Below are 12,875 nucleotides of genomic sequence, written 5' to 3'. Positions count from 1 at the left end.
GCGAGGTCTTTGTTCTCGCGTCCTGGCCTCCAGGATTGGATGGGGCCTACCTGGCTCTGTGCGTGCTTTTCAGCTGGGAATCGTGGTGGTATGCGTCCAGCCCACACTCGGACCCAGGAGCCCTGCCGCTCCTGGAGAACTTGCTGCCTGGGCGCAAGGCGTGGGGGGCTGGGGGAGCCTGCTCGGCCGGCTCCGAGGGCCTGCTCTGCAATGAGTTTTGTTTTCGATTTTTCTGGGAGATGAAAACTATCTGGGAGTGGTTTTAATAAGGGAAGTCACAAACATTTGTAGCAAATATTAATCTATAGTTTTAAAAATCTAAAAGCATTTTGGAAAATTTATGAGTCAGTTTTTTCTTATACGTTGATTTCTGTTCAGATCGTATAAATCTTTTGCTTTTATAAACCGATATAGAATGTTTATGTTAATAAAGAATACTCCAAAATTGAACAGAAAATGAAATTAGGTCATTCCCTGATATTATATACAAAAGCGATTTTAAGTAGTTTAAACACCTAAACATGAAAATGAAAATTTAAAGCTAAAAGAAAGTAAATGAAACTTGTGAGTAAGAACAGGTTGTAATTAAAATATAAAAAGCAATCTACAGTGAAAGTATTGCTATTTCTGATTATATTAAAACCAGAAGTTTTGTTGAACATAGGAACATGGTAACATAGTAAGTAAAGCCAGATGCTAAAATATATTTGTAGTAAGTGTAACTGATCAATGATCACTTGATTTTGACATTTTCAAAATAAAAAGATAAATATTCTAATACAAAAAGAGTAAATATGTGCCTAAGCAATCTACGTAAGTGGAAAATCGAATATTTGACATGAATATAATACACTGTTATCCTCACTAGTCAAGAAAATGCAACTAAAGCCACAAATAACCTGTTATACTCAAAGGATGGCCAATAACTTTCACATTTTGTGGGCAACTTGGTGAAACAGCCACATTCATACAATGTTGCCGGAAATGTCAATCACTTAAAACAACTTGGCAGTATTTAGAAAGGTTACCTTGTACATATACTTTAATATTTCTTTCAAGGATCATTTCTGTAGTATGGTACATTTTCCTTAGTATAAACATTGCATTCTAAAGTATACATAGCACTGCCAATGAGAAATGAACAAAAACTTACTTGACATTAAAACCACATATACTTAGGAATGATCCAAATATCTATCAGAGAGCATAGATAAATTATGTCTTATAAGAATTGTATGGTTTATGAAAGGTAGATAAACTTATAACTACAAGCATCAAGATAGTAAATTTCACAAATGAAATATACATAATTTGTATGAAAGATTAGTATATATATATCTTATGTACTGAGAAGGTATGCATGGTTACCATATCAATACATTACAGTGAGTGACAGAATTAATATAATGGTTCATATGAAACTAAAGAGAAGGCATCCTATGAGTAACCAGACAGTCAGAACCTGTGATTTTAAATTTTATGTAAAAATATACTAAAGCAAATATGGCTAAATATGGAAAGTTAGGGGGCTGGGGATTTAGCTCAGCGGCAAAGCGCCTGCCTGGCAAGCGCAAGGTCGTGAGTTCGGTTCCCGGTACCGGAGAAAAACCAAAAAAAAAAAAAAAAAAAAAAAAAAAAAAAAAAAAAAAAGGAAAGTTAATAAATTAATAAACATGAGACTTTTACCAAATTTTCTGCTATAAATATTTCATAATTTCTAATAAAATAAATAAAACGTTACAGTACATTTAATATAATTTAACAAGTAAAATAGTAGGAATATTAGAATCTTATTTTACTTTAAAGCGTTTGTCATTTTCCCTAGATCAGCTAATGTGGTAAATAGAAGAAAAAGCGAATCTTTTTCAGAATGATGGAGAACAAGGAAGAATCATAATGGAGACATGAATAAACAAACCTTGGCGGGATGTAGCAATTGGTTGCCTGGAAAAGTGTACCAAGCTATAGCGATCATCAAGAGATGACAAAATTGGAAGAGACAAAATGTATGAAGAAAATTTCAGATCTCTGAGAGTGGGTAAAATCTTCTGTAAAATATAGAAGTAAGGTAAAGGTCATACAGCAGTTACATAGAAAATAAACAAAAGCTGTATGCTTTATATATATCTCATAATTTTCATAGGTCAGAAAAGCAATTAAGGTTGAACCAGGTGCTTAAACCTGCATCTTTCATAAGGTGGGATGTTCACCCCATCCCAAGTGTGAAATAGGCACAGCTCCACTTGTGAACCCACTCGTGTTAATTGGCAGGATTCATTTCCTGAGTACCGTTGGATTGAGTGCATCAGCTGCTCAAGGTCTGGTGGTCAGAAGCAGCTCCCAGTGACTTTCTGCAGAGCAGAGCTCCTAGTATGGACTGCTTTCTATCAGCAGGAGCAAGGCAGAGAGCAAAAGAAAGAAAACAAGACAGAACCGGGGTCTTTCCTAGTCCAGTGTTCAAAATCCTATCCCATCACTTTGGCTACAATCTGCTCTCCAGAAATAAGTTAACAGATGTACTTCAAAGTGTAGCATAGTGATTACCTTACAACTACCAGGATCTGTGAGTCACTGTAAGCCATTTTAGATAACTGTGCCTACGGCAGCTATCACCACACTTTGTTTCAGATTTTTAAAAATTAAACACACTAAAAGTTTCAGTTCTCTCTCTGCCTATCTTTGTATTTCCCTGATCTTATCCTTCTTTGTCCTCGGAGACAAGCACTATGGCCAACTTCCAGTATCAAGTTTATGTTAAAAATTGTACTTGATATATGCACACATAGATTGTTTTACATAAATGACATAGTATACGTAATGTTTAATAATTACCTTTCTGCTCATCATTGTAAGTTAAAGCACATCCATTTAGTTTCATAAAGATATACTCCGTTCTTTGTAACAATGGCAATTTTCATTTGAGGGAAAAAATTACAACGGATGTATTTAATTCTCCTCTGTTAGAACCTGTAATTTTTCAATTTTGACTATTAATCTTATATTGCAATGAACGTGCATTTCATTGTCTTGTATATGTATGGCAGAGTTTCACCAGAGTATGTATCCAGCAGTGACACTGTTTCCCCAAATTGCTCTGCCAGTGGCTTTTTATATTTCTCACAGAGGTCAGTGTTCCATCTGTGGTACTTCTCGGCTTAACTGGAACAGGAGTGGGAACACCTTGTATCAGGGTCCATTAGTTTTCTCATTTTTCACAAGAGCATGTCAACCTCTGGTTTATTCTCCATAGAGGCTATGGGGAATTACCTGACAAAAGCTATATGTCAGACTCTTGTCAGGGAGAAAGAATTCAAAGTCACAACCAGCCAAGATCTATCAAATGCTCTGCTGAGAAAACAATAGTTAGGGAAAATTACTTAGAAAATACTCAAACTATCCATTCCTGCAGATATTCTAAAATATGTTTAAACCAGATCAACAGAAGACTTAAATTACATCAAATTGATTCCAGTGCTAGGGCCTTGCAACTCAAAAGTATAATCCTCAGAGCAGCTGCAGCAGCAGCACCTACAGCTTTTTACAAACTAGATGATCTGGCACAAATTCTGCCTTAACAAGGGATCTATATTACAACAAGATTCCCAAATGATTCTTGAGTATATTTATGATCAAAAAATTGAGATTAATGGAATTATATCTTCTTTTGCTTTTGCTACTTGAGTTTCATCTGCCTATATTGAAAAAGATGAAAATTATTATTTATACAGTAAGAATAATGTTCAGATCACTGGCTAGTACATCAAATAATAAGCTTCTTCACGAGGACCCTTCAGAAAAACCTGCTAGTTTCAAACAGTTGTGCTTCTATTGAATAATGTTTCTATTTCAAAATTGTAATATTAGTAGAGTGAGGCAGAAGGATTGCAGGTTTGGGCACATTTGCAAGACCTTTCAAAATAAAAAATGAAAAAGCACTGGGGATATAGCTCAGTGCAAAGGGCCTGGCTAAATCCCCAGTACTCCCCCCCAAAAGTTTGAATATTAAGTAATATGTAGTGACTGTACTGCTTTATTGCTTGGCTACTAATTACTAAACATGGAATCAACTTAACATCTGATGTAATTATACAGGGCTAGTATAAAAGTAGGTATTAATAACAGACACTTTGAATCAATCAGTCTTATGCCTTGCTCTATCTTATGCCCAAATGTTTGTCGTTTTCATAATTTCCATGTGTTTTAATTCCTATCATCTAACTGTACTGCACATACCTTTGTGAGGCCCTTAACTTCCATTTGGAAGAAGGGAATGAAGGAGGGAAAAAGTTGGTAGCAAAATATACCAAAAATAAGCAGCTCACAAGTTTGAACATTCATTGTATTGCACCTTTATATCATCCTGTAAGTAACAATTCTGAAAGGACACAAATCTCAACATATGTAAGCCTATTTAAAGTTAGTACAATGGAAATTTTAAAATATTTATATGAATTATATGGATTTTTAAAAATAAAACATATTTGTAGGGTTGCAAAACCATGTGTGCATAAAATTTAATTGCCAGCATTAAAAGATGATATTCCACAAGGGCAACAATTTCTATAATCAGGAGGACTGATTTATCTGTGCCTAGCACTACAGCTGAACTGTATTTGAATCTTTGACAATAGTATTTTTCCAAATATTTAGATCTTGGAGCTGGGGATTTAGCTCAGTGGCAAAAAGCGCCTGCCTGGCAAGCGCAAGGTCGTGAGTTCGGTTCCCGGTACCGGAGAAAAACCAAAAAAAACAAAAACAACAACAAAAACAAATATTTAGATCTTACAAAATGTATGCTGAATGTTTAGTCCTTCATCAGTCATGACTGAAATGTAGCCCAAAGTGCCCTGGTCTTAAAATCAGGAGATGTTGAAATGAAAATCATTTGTGCTATTTATTATCAGTGTGACCTGGTAACATATGCTTATCTAACCCTGAGTTTCCTGTCACGTACAGGACAGTAAAAATATTGACCTCACTTATTTGTTGAAGAAATCCCAATGACACCAGCTATGCACACAAGGCGGGCGCAGAGTCGGGCAATGATTAGGTGCTTGTGTATCACCCTGAGAGTCAATGAACTTGATGCTATTATGTCCAATCAGGACAATGTTAGAACATCCAGAAAACATTTTGAAACAATAATGTTAATAGCAGAATAGTACTTCTAAATTTAACAGGTATTTTATTTTCTGCTCAAAAATAATGCTAATTAGTATGAACATACATCTTTGTGTGTCCTACTTATGACTTTCCAATAAATACTGGAAAGAATATTTATGTAGAGATAAAACCACTGCATTGAACAATATGACATTTGACATCTATTAATATTCAATGCCAAATTGTCATTCAAAAATATGTATTTTTATTTTACACCACGTACTTACCTTAATCCTAAATTGGCATTGCTAATGAGCATAATTAATTGTTTTTTTTTTTTCTTTTTGGTTTTTCTCCGGTACCGGGAACCGAACTCATGACCTTGCGCTTGCCAGGCAGGCGCTTTTGCCACTGAGCTAAATCCCCAGCCCCCTAATGAGCATAATTAAACAAGTAAACTACTTTGAGATACTAAGAACAGAAAGCAAATTTATGACCAAGACATCCTTAACATTCCGCTCAACTTTAATTTTCTTCCTGAGTAGTCTTAGACCTGCTTTTTTCTCACAACATTTTAAATATTTGCAATTATGAACTCATTCTCTGTCCCTTTCATATTTAAATAATCTCCCAGTCTCTTGCCATATTTATGAAGCAACAAAATTTGTCTCAAGGAGTTCAGAGTTACCCATTTGAAATGCAGTCATTAAAAAGCACAGGATGAAAATCAGTATGGAGATTCTTCAAAAAGTTAGGATTAGAGGTCCCATTGGACCCAGCTATTCCCCCTCTGGGTATCTTCCCAGGAAAACTAAAAACATAATACCACAGTGATATATGTGCACCCATGTTTACAGCAGCAGAATTTGTAATGGCTAAATAATGGAAACAACCCAAATGCCCATCAACCAAGGAATGCATAAAAGAGATGTGGTAGTTTTATACAAAAGAGTACTACTCAACCATAAAAAGGAGACTTTTATAAACTTGAGACTTTTATAGGAAAATGAATGTAACTTGAGGCAGTGCTCACAAGTGAAATAAGTCAGACTCACATGTGTAAACATCATATTGTCTCCTTGGTGCGAGAAACTGAAAGAGTGAATACGGTATAAAACATAGAATAGAAATTGTGAGAAGGGAAGAAACTGTTGAAAGGGAACCAGTGTGGGGGAGAGGGGAAAGGAAGGAAGGAAAAAGGAGAAAAGCCGGTCAGCTGTGCTACTCGTGTCTCTTAGTTCATTGGAAGGGAAGGTTTGTGCTGATATTTATTGGAGAAATTCAATGCCCATATCTTGTACTCTGAACAACTATTTTCAGGATAACAATATGCAATTAATTAACTAACTGTTATTATTCTCCTATTGCCTTGTTGTGAAATTTTATTTTACCCTTTTTCCATAAAATATAATACAAAATAAATTTTAAAAAGAAACATAGGATCCCATCATCCTGCCTTTGTGAGAGGCGAGGACCCTAACTTTCCTGTGTACCAATAAACACAGATGGGCTGATCACACTGATCCCCCTCCTCTGAACTCCAACGTCCCTGACCTACCTTACCTCTAAAATTTTACGTTGGCTTCTATTTTAGCACAGCTGAGCTCTTGTTCAAGTCTTTCTTGCCTGTTTAGCTCATCTTTACCGTTCTTCTCTCACACTTACCATCTTGTTTGAAGGCATCTGAGGGGTGGTAGAGGCTGACGGGGGAATAGTAATGCTGAGCCGCCCCGTGCCAACTTGGTGAAGAAACACTCAGTGTCCCTGAGGAAGGACTGCTGTACCGAGGTCTGGTCTTTGACCCAAAGAGGGATGAGGATGAACTTTTCTTGATTCTTAGCAAAGCAGCATATGAAGTTGGGAGACCAGGAAGGGCTTTGGAATACTCTGTAAAATCAAACAATAATATAAAATTAATTGTTAGAAAATTGGTTTATTTTTTCCAGTAAAAAATCGTTTATCCTAAAGACGTTGAAAATTATCCTTCAGGCTGCAAATGAATTCAACCTCTGGCAAGAGTAGAAAAATTTAAATGTTACTTATACAGTCTTAAATATGTTTTGAACATTCTACTGGTTGTAATTGCCTTCCATAAGAAAAAGAGAATGAAAATACACATTATGGAGGAAAGAGGGAAGAAAAGAAAAAGAAGAGAGGAAAAGAACAGAAGAAAAGAAGGAATTAATGAAGCAAGACCATCAAAGTTCTCACACCTTTCTTCAGCAGGAGTACTTAGGAATCAACCTTTTGAAAATGCCTTAATATTACAATATATGCCTTGGTTACTTTTTTCTCATTGATGAGGCAAAATATCTGCCTCCTAATTTAAGGCAGGAAAACTTCATTTAGCTCACAGTTTGTGGAGGTTTCAGTATGTAATGAGCTGGCTCTAAGGCATGGTGGCATGGCACAGGGCTACCGTTCAAGGTGGCAGAAGGTGGCGGAAGACAGCAATAACAGCAGAAGGGGGAGGACAAGCCTCTTTTCCTCCCTTATACTGTAAGCAGGGTACCCACACTGTCTCCCTGCCCTCCTCTTGCACAGGATCAGGATGTTTACAAAGTGTGGACCCCTGGCCCCTGCTGAGTCACTTAGTGAAACTTCTAAACTTCTGAAGTTGACACAACGTGTCAACCATTACAATATGCATTACCTTTTCCTTTTTATTTTCATTGGTCCATGTTTACAGTAGATGATTATTACATTCATTGTAGGAGTTGATGTTGTCCGTAACGTAACTTAATCCTTCTTATTTCTCCTTCTCCTTTCCCTCCCCCTTCCTCACCTTCCTCCATCTCTATATCACCTCTCCCTCTGCAAAATATCCATCTTTCTCTTTCTCTTCTCTTTGATTTTGCTCATGAAATTCCTGATACTTTAGATTTCTCATATAACAGAACCCATGAGATATTTGAACTTGTGTGTCTTATTTATTTCACTTGATATGATGGCCTCATTGTGCATCATTTCCAACAACTAACTCGAACATATCCTTCTTAATGGCAAAACAGCCCTCCATTGTGTATGAATGCATTTTCTTTATCCATTCTCCAGTTGACGGACATAAAAGCTGCTTTCAATAATTACTATGAGTTGTGCTGCTAAAATCATGGTTATATCTGAATCACTGTAAAATGATGTGTTTAACCCTTTGGGGAAGATAGGTGGGAGGGGAACACCTGGGTCAAATGGAAATCCTACTTTAGTTTTCAGAGGAATCACCACGCCAATTTCAATTGCTGGTTATTAGTTTACTTTCCAACCAAAAATATAGAAGTGTCCCTTTTCCCCACAGCCCCTCCACAATTTGTTATTTGATTTCTTGATGATCCACGTCTTCACTGTAGACCTCTTTCATTTCCTTGGTTAGCTTCATTCCTGAGTATTTAATTTTTCTTGATGTATGATGAATTGTATTGACTGCCTAATTTCCTTCTTGATGGGTTCAATACTGGTGCACATGAACACTATCTATTTCTTATTTTCTATCTTGCTATTTTGTTTATTGGTTCTCAGAGTCTTTTGGTAAAGCATTTTGTGTCTCCTATATAAACAATCATGTTATCCTAAAAGATAGTTTTGCCTGATTCATTTCCCATTTGTCTCTTGCCCGAGTGGTCTGGCTGAAGATTTGAGTCCTCTTCAGAACAGGAGTGCTAAGACTGGACTCCCGGGAGGCTGAGGAAGGAGTGCAAGTCTGAGCCTTGCTTGGACATTTTACTGAAACTGTCTCAAAATAAAAGGTAAAAATTAAACAACTGGAGATGTAGTTCAGTGAAGGCCCCGGATTCAATTCTAATGCTGGAAAGATAAGCAATTATGAGTAGGATATTTTCTATGCCTGCATCAATTTAACTGGACTATTTATTGACCTTGGAAATTTTTTTAAGAACTAAAGTTTTCTTGAGAGTGACATTTGAACTGAAGAGCTGCTAATATTTTGAGATAAAAATTTGTCAATCAGCTTTCTCAAAAGTAAAATTGCTTAGAATCTTTATACTGTTTCAAATGTGTTTTAGAATGCAAGAAGCGCTTCTGTGATTTGAAATAATATGCTAAGTGTTAGGCATCACATGAAGTTTAATATTTTGTACACTGTGAAGCTGTAAGTATGATTTCTCTGAAATTCAAAAAATATATTTTTAGGTGTTTTCCACACTTAAATTCAGCATGATATGCGCACTCCAAGCCTATCAGGAGTTGTTAAGAGAATCATGTCCTTTAGTCTTTGCTGTTCAACATCAAGTCTAGTGAAGGTGGATCAATTTTGTCTGAGAACAGCTAACCTCTCCCGGGCAAACTCTATGAGAACAGATTATGGTACACATAAAATCTCTTTACAGCCTGGAATTAAATGCAGGTTTGGGCACCAAGAGGTATAAGGTAATGGAAAGAGAATGAGTTTTCGTGTAAGGTACATTGCAGTTGTAGTTTCTAAACTATTCATTTCTCAGAGCAGTCTGCCACTTAGTTTTTTAACTGCCTGCCCTGCTCATTTATTTACAAAAAGAACTATCTCAGGCTTCTGTTAAAAATTAACTTAAGACAATGTGGTTTATAGTTCTGAAAGCTAGATAAAGACAGTCTATAGAAAAATAAAACAACCACAAGGTTTTAAAAAGCCAGGATGACCATGGTGTTTGTAAAATACATATATGTATGTGTTTATGTGTACACACACATATGTACATATGTACATACATGTATACATACACACACAGACATGCCTTTCACACTGCCCAGAAGATACAGAAATTGGCTTGTGCTGCTTGTACAGAGATGAGCCGAATGGTAATTTGGCTGTGTGCTCCGCACCAAGGCTCATTTGTTATGTGATCAGTTGCATCTGGTGCAGTAGAGGTTCCCTTTCCATCAGTTAATGTGAACCCAAAGCTGTTACTACAAATCCGGCAAAGCATTCATTTATTCATGCACTCAGCAAACACATCCTGTGAACTTGGTAAGTGCCAAGTGCCAGGGACACAAAGGTGCATGGAATACTTCCCCAGGCTTCAGTGAGATTCAGGAGCCTATGGGCGCCCTGCCATGGGCGAGAAACTGTCTCATTCAGCTTGCCACCATCTGAAAATGCATTCCAGAGGAAATTCTATCTTAGCTCAGTCCTGAGCACCCATTAGCAATTAACTCAGGAAAGCCAGTGGCTGGAAGGGGAGATTTTCTAGCCCAAAGAGTGGATGAGTTGTAAACACCCATGTACTCAGTGGATTTAGAAAGTCAAGGGTGCAGAGTGCAACACAGAGAATGTGAAGGGGATTTAAGGACAGGCAAGGGCCGATGACGGCATTCTTCTGAAAACGTGTTCATGGACTACTGACTCGAAGTGGAGAGCAGTGTAAGAGACATCATCCTGGTTGCAGTGGGATTCTAGACTAGGACAAAAAGAGGACTGTGTGAGCACCTAAAGCTACAACGCCGGCAAAGGTCATTTAGGAACAGGGAGGTCTTCATATAGTATCGAGATAACATCAGCAAGATTACCGTCCAATTAGCCAGGGAGCAAGGAAAGAAACGAGGGATGTCCCTGCTACTGAGAGAAGCACGAGGGCAGGAGAAGGCACGTGCTTTAGGTAAAACCTCACGGATTCCACTTCGGACAGTTGAGGACCCTGAGTGCTCAATGACAATGTTCTGAAAATGTAAGGGACATAAGACTGAGATATTAAAAGATAATCAAATATATGGTTATTAAACCTATGTGAACAGGTAAGTTCGCCAAGGAAGTATATAAAACAAGCAGAACACTGAGTGTGGAGCTTGGGGTGCGTCAGCATTTAGGAGAAAGGGCAGAAATAGACGAACCTGGGAAGAAGAGAAGAAAACAGGAAAACAGGGTGTAACTACAGGGAGGGGAGAAGACCCTCCCAGTGCGGTAAGGGTCATCGTGTCAGAGCCGGTGCGGAGACCAGACGTGCAGGTGCTCACCCCGCAGAAAGAGCCCCGCCTCCCACACCACTCAAGCCACCTGCTTGCTCTGCACGGAGAGGAAAACGCGTGCTAGTGAGACGAGCCCAGGGGCAGGAGGCTGCTACACTGCCATTTCTGCTCCACCTAACACTTAGGCCTGGGCCTTTCCCTGTGGTTTCCTCAGTCTCCTGATTTGAACGCAAGTATCGTTCACTGTGGCAGGGGCTCCTCTCCGGTGTTTGTAACTCACGTTGAGGCCCCTTGCTGCCCCGGCTTTTTATCTCTCATCTCTAGCTTCCACACTCCTCCATTCCAATTCTGGGGCCCTCCGGTCTACAAAGATCAATATACCAGCAACAATAAATGGGAGAAAGGTGCTTCAGCGACTCACAGGACTGTTTACACTTTGGGAGAAGAAATTTATGGACAAATGAAGGAATCCGTTGAGGGTGAAAAATAATTGCACTTCCTAGGTTTAATTTCATTTTCAGTCATCTCACAGCCTGAAAGCCCCACTATTTTAAACCCAACTATCAACATACTCTATGGCTAAGCTAGACAGAAAACATAAAATCACCCTTCATTGCCTCAGGTCATGATATTTTACCTCAAGTGAGCTTCCAGTAAGTACCACCTCATCTCCTCACTACATTTACTTTCCCATTGTTCAGCTTAAATGACTTAGTTCTTACGCTCTCCCCAAGAATCCAAACCTTCCGGACCTTCCTTACGACAGAAAGGAACAGGCAGAGTCCCTCCTACGCTGGCCCCATCTGTAGCTACACCCACACTCCGCCTTGCTTTTGAGGATGTGAGTGGGGTCACACGAATGTACCCTCTGTGCCTTATCACTGACGGCTGACCCCTCTGTGTCTACTGAACCCTACTCCATCCCATTTGACTGCTTGAGAACATCTTTCCAAAAATATATTCAGCATTAATTTTGTGTCTGTTAGACTGCTCCCATAACTTCCATTTTTCTCTCACGTTAGAGAAAAGCTATCCTGACCTTGCTGTTCCTTCCAACTATTTTTGTTTGCTGTCATGACTCCCTAAGAGCCATGAATGGTGAAGGTGTTGTTCATCTCTGATTCTCCCCTGAGCCTGTTCCAAGTCATCTTGCTTGTATCACTCCACATTTCTCTTGGTTATTAAGAATTAAAGCCTGCCTGGCAAGTGGGAGGTCCTGAATTCAGTTCCTGGTACCAAAAGAAAAAACAAAAAAGAGGAATTACATAGCCATTTCAAAATCTAATGACAGCTTTTCACTATACAAAGCCTAGTAGCAGTGTTTGACACTGTCAGTCATCTCCTTTTTCTTTTAAGCATTTTCTTTACATGATGTCCTACACGCCTGTGTTTTTTTCCTATCTCATTGACCCCTAAGTATCTCCTTCACTAGTTCTTTGTTTCACCAACTTTTAAACATTAGTGAACTGTAGGAAGCATCTCTTCACCATCTAAATGACCCCTATAATGACCTTGTAATACACAGCAGCTCCGTCCTGGATGAATTCCATCTATACTGCGTTACCTGGATCGAGCTCTGGGTCTTTGCTATCCTGTATGTTTCCTTACGCTTTTTCTAATGCGTACGGTTAAAGAATAACTCTTTACTCTCCTTTTTTGGCTCATTTTCAGTTCCTAACCATCATCTCACCTCTGTGGATGACTGGTATCTTCTGATACGGATCACTTGATAAATCATACTCAAGACTCAAGTCCAAGGCTCACTAAAGAAAATCCTGGATAAGGGGCTGGGGATTTAGCTCAGCGGCAAAGCGCCTGCCTGGCAAGCGCAAGGTCGTGAGTTCGGTTCCCGGTACCGGAGAAAAACCAAAAAAAAA

The 12,875-nt window shown here is 38.4% G+C and overlaps 1 protein-coding gene across 1 annotated transcript in view; it reads right to left on the bottom strand.

Moving 5' to 3' along the window:
- The window catches only part of Cntn5 (contactin 5), a 1,017,390-nt gene that overhangs the window by 432,012 nt on the left and 572,503 nt on the right, over window positions 1-12,875 (bottom strand). The window contains exon 5 of the mRNA XM_005377960.1: window positions 6,769-6,990. Coding sequence (XP_005378017.1) covers window positions 6,769-6,990 — 222 coding nt within the window. The remainder of the gene's footprint in view (window positions 1-6,768; window positions 6,991-12,875) is intronic.

The sequence above is a fragment of the Chinchilla lanigera genome, unplaced genomic scaffold, assembly GCF_000276665.1.
Source record: "Chinchilla lanigera isolate Chin_1 unplaced genomic scaffold, ChiLan1.0 scaffold00011, whole genome shotgun sequence".
NCBI lineage: Eukaryota > Metazoa > Chordata > Mammalia > Rodentia > Chinchillidae > Chinchilla > Chinchilla lanigera.
Note: the sequence above shows the minus strand (reverse complement) of the source record. Positions and strands in the feature narration are given on the sequence as shown.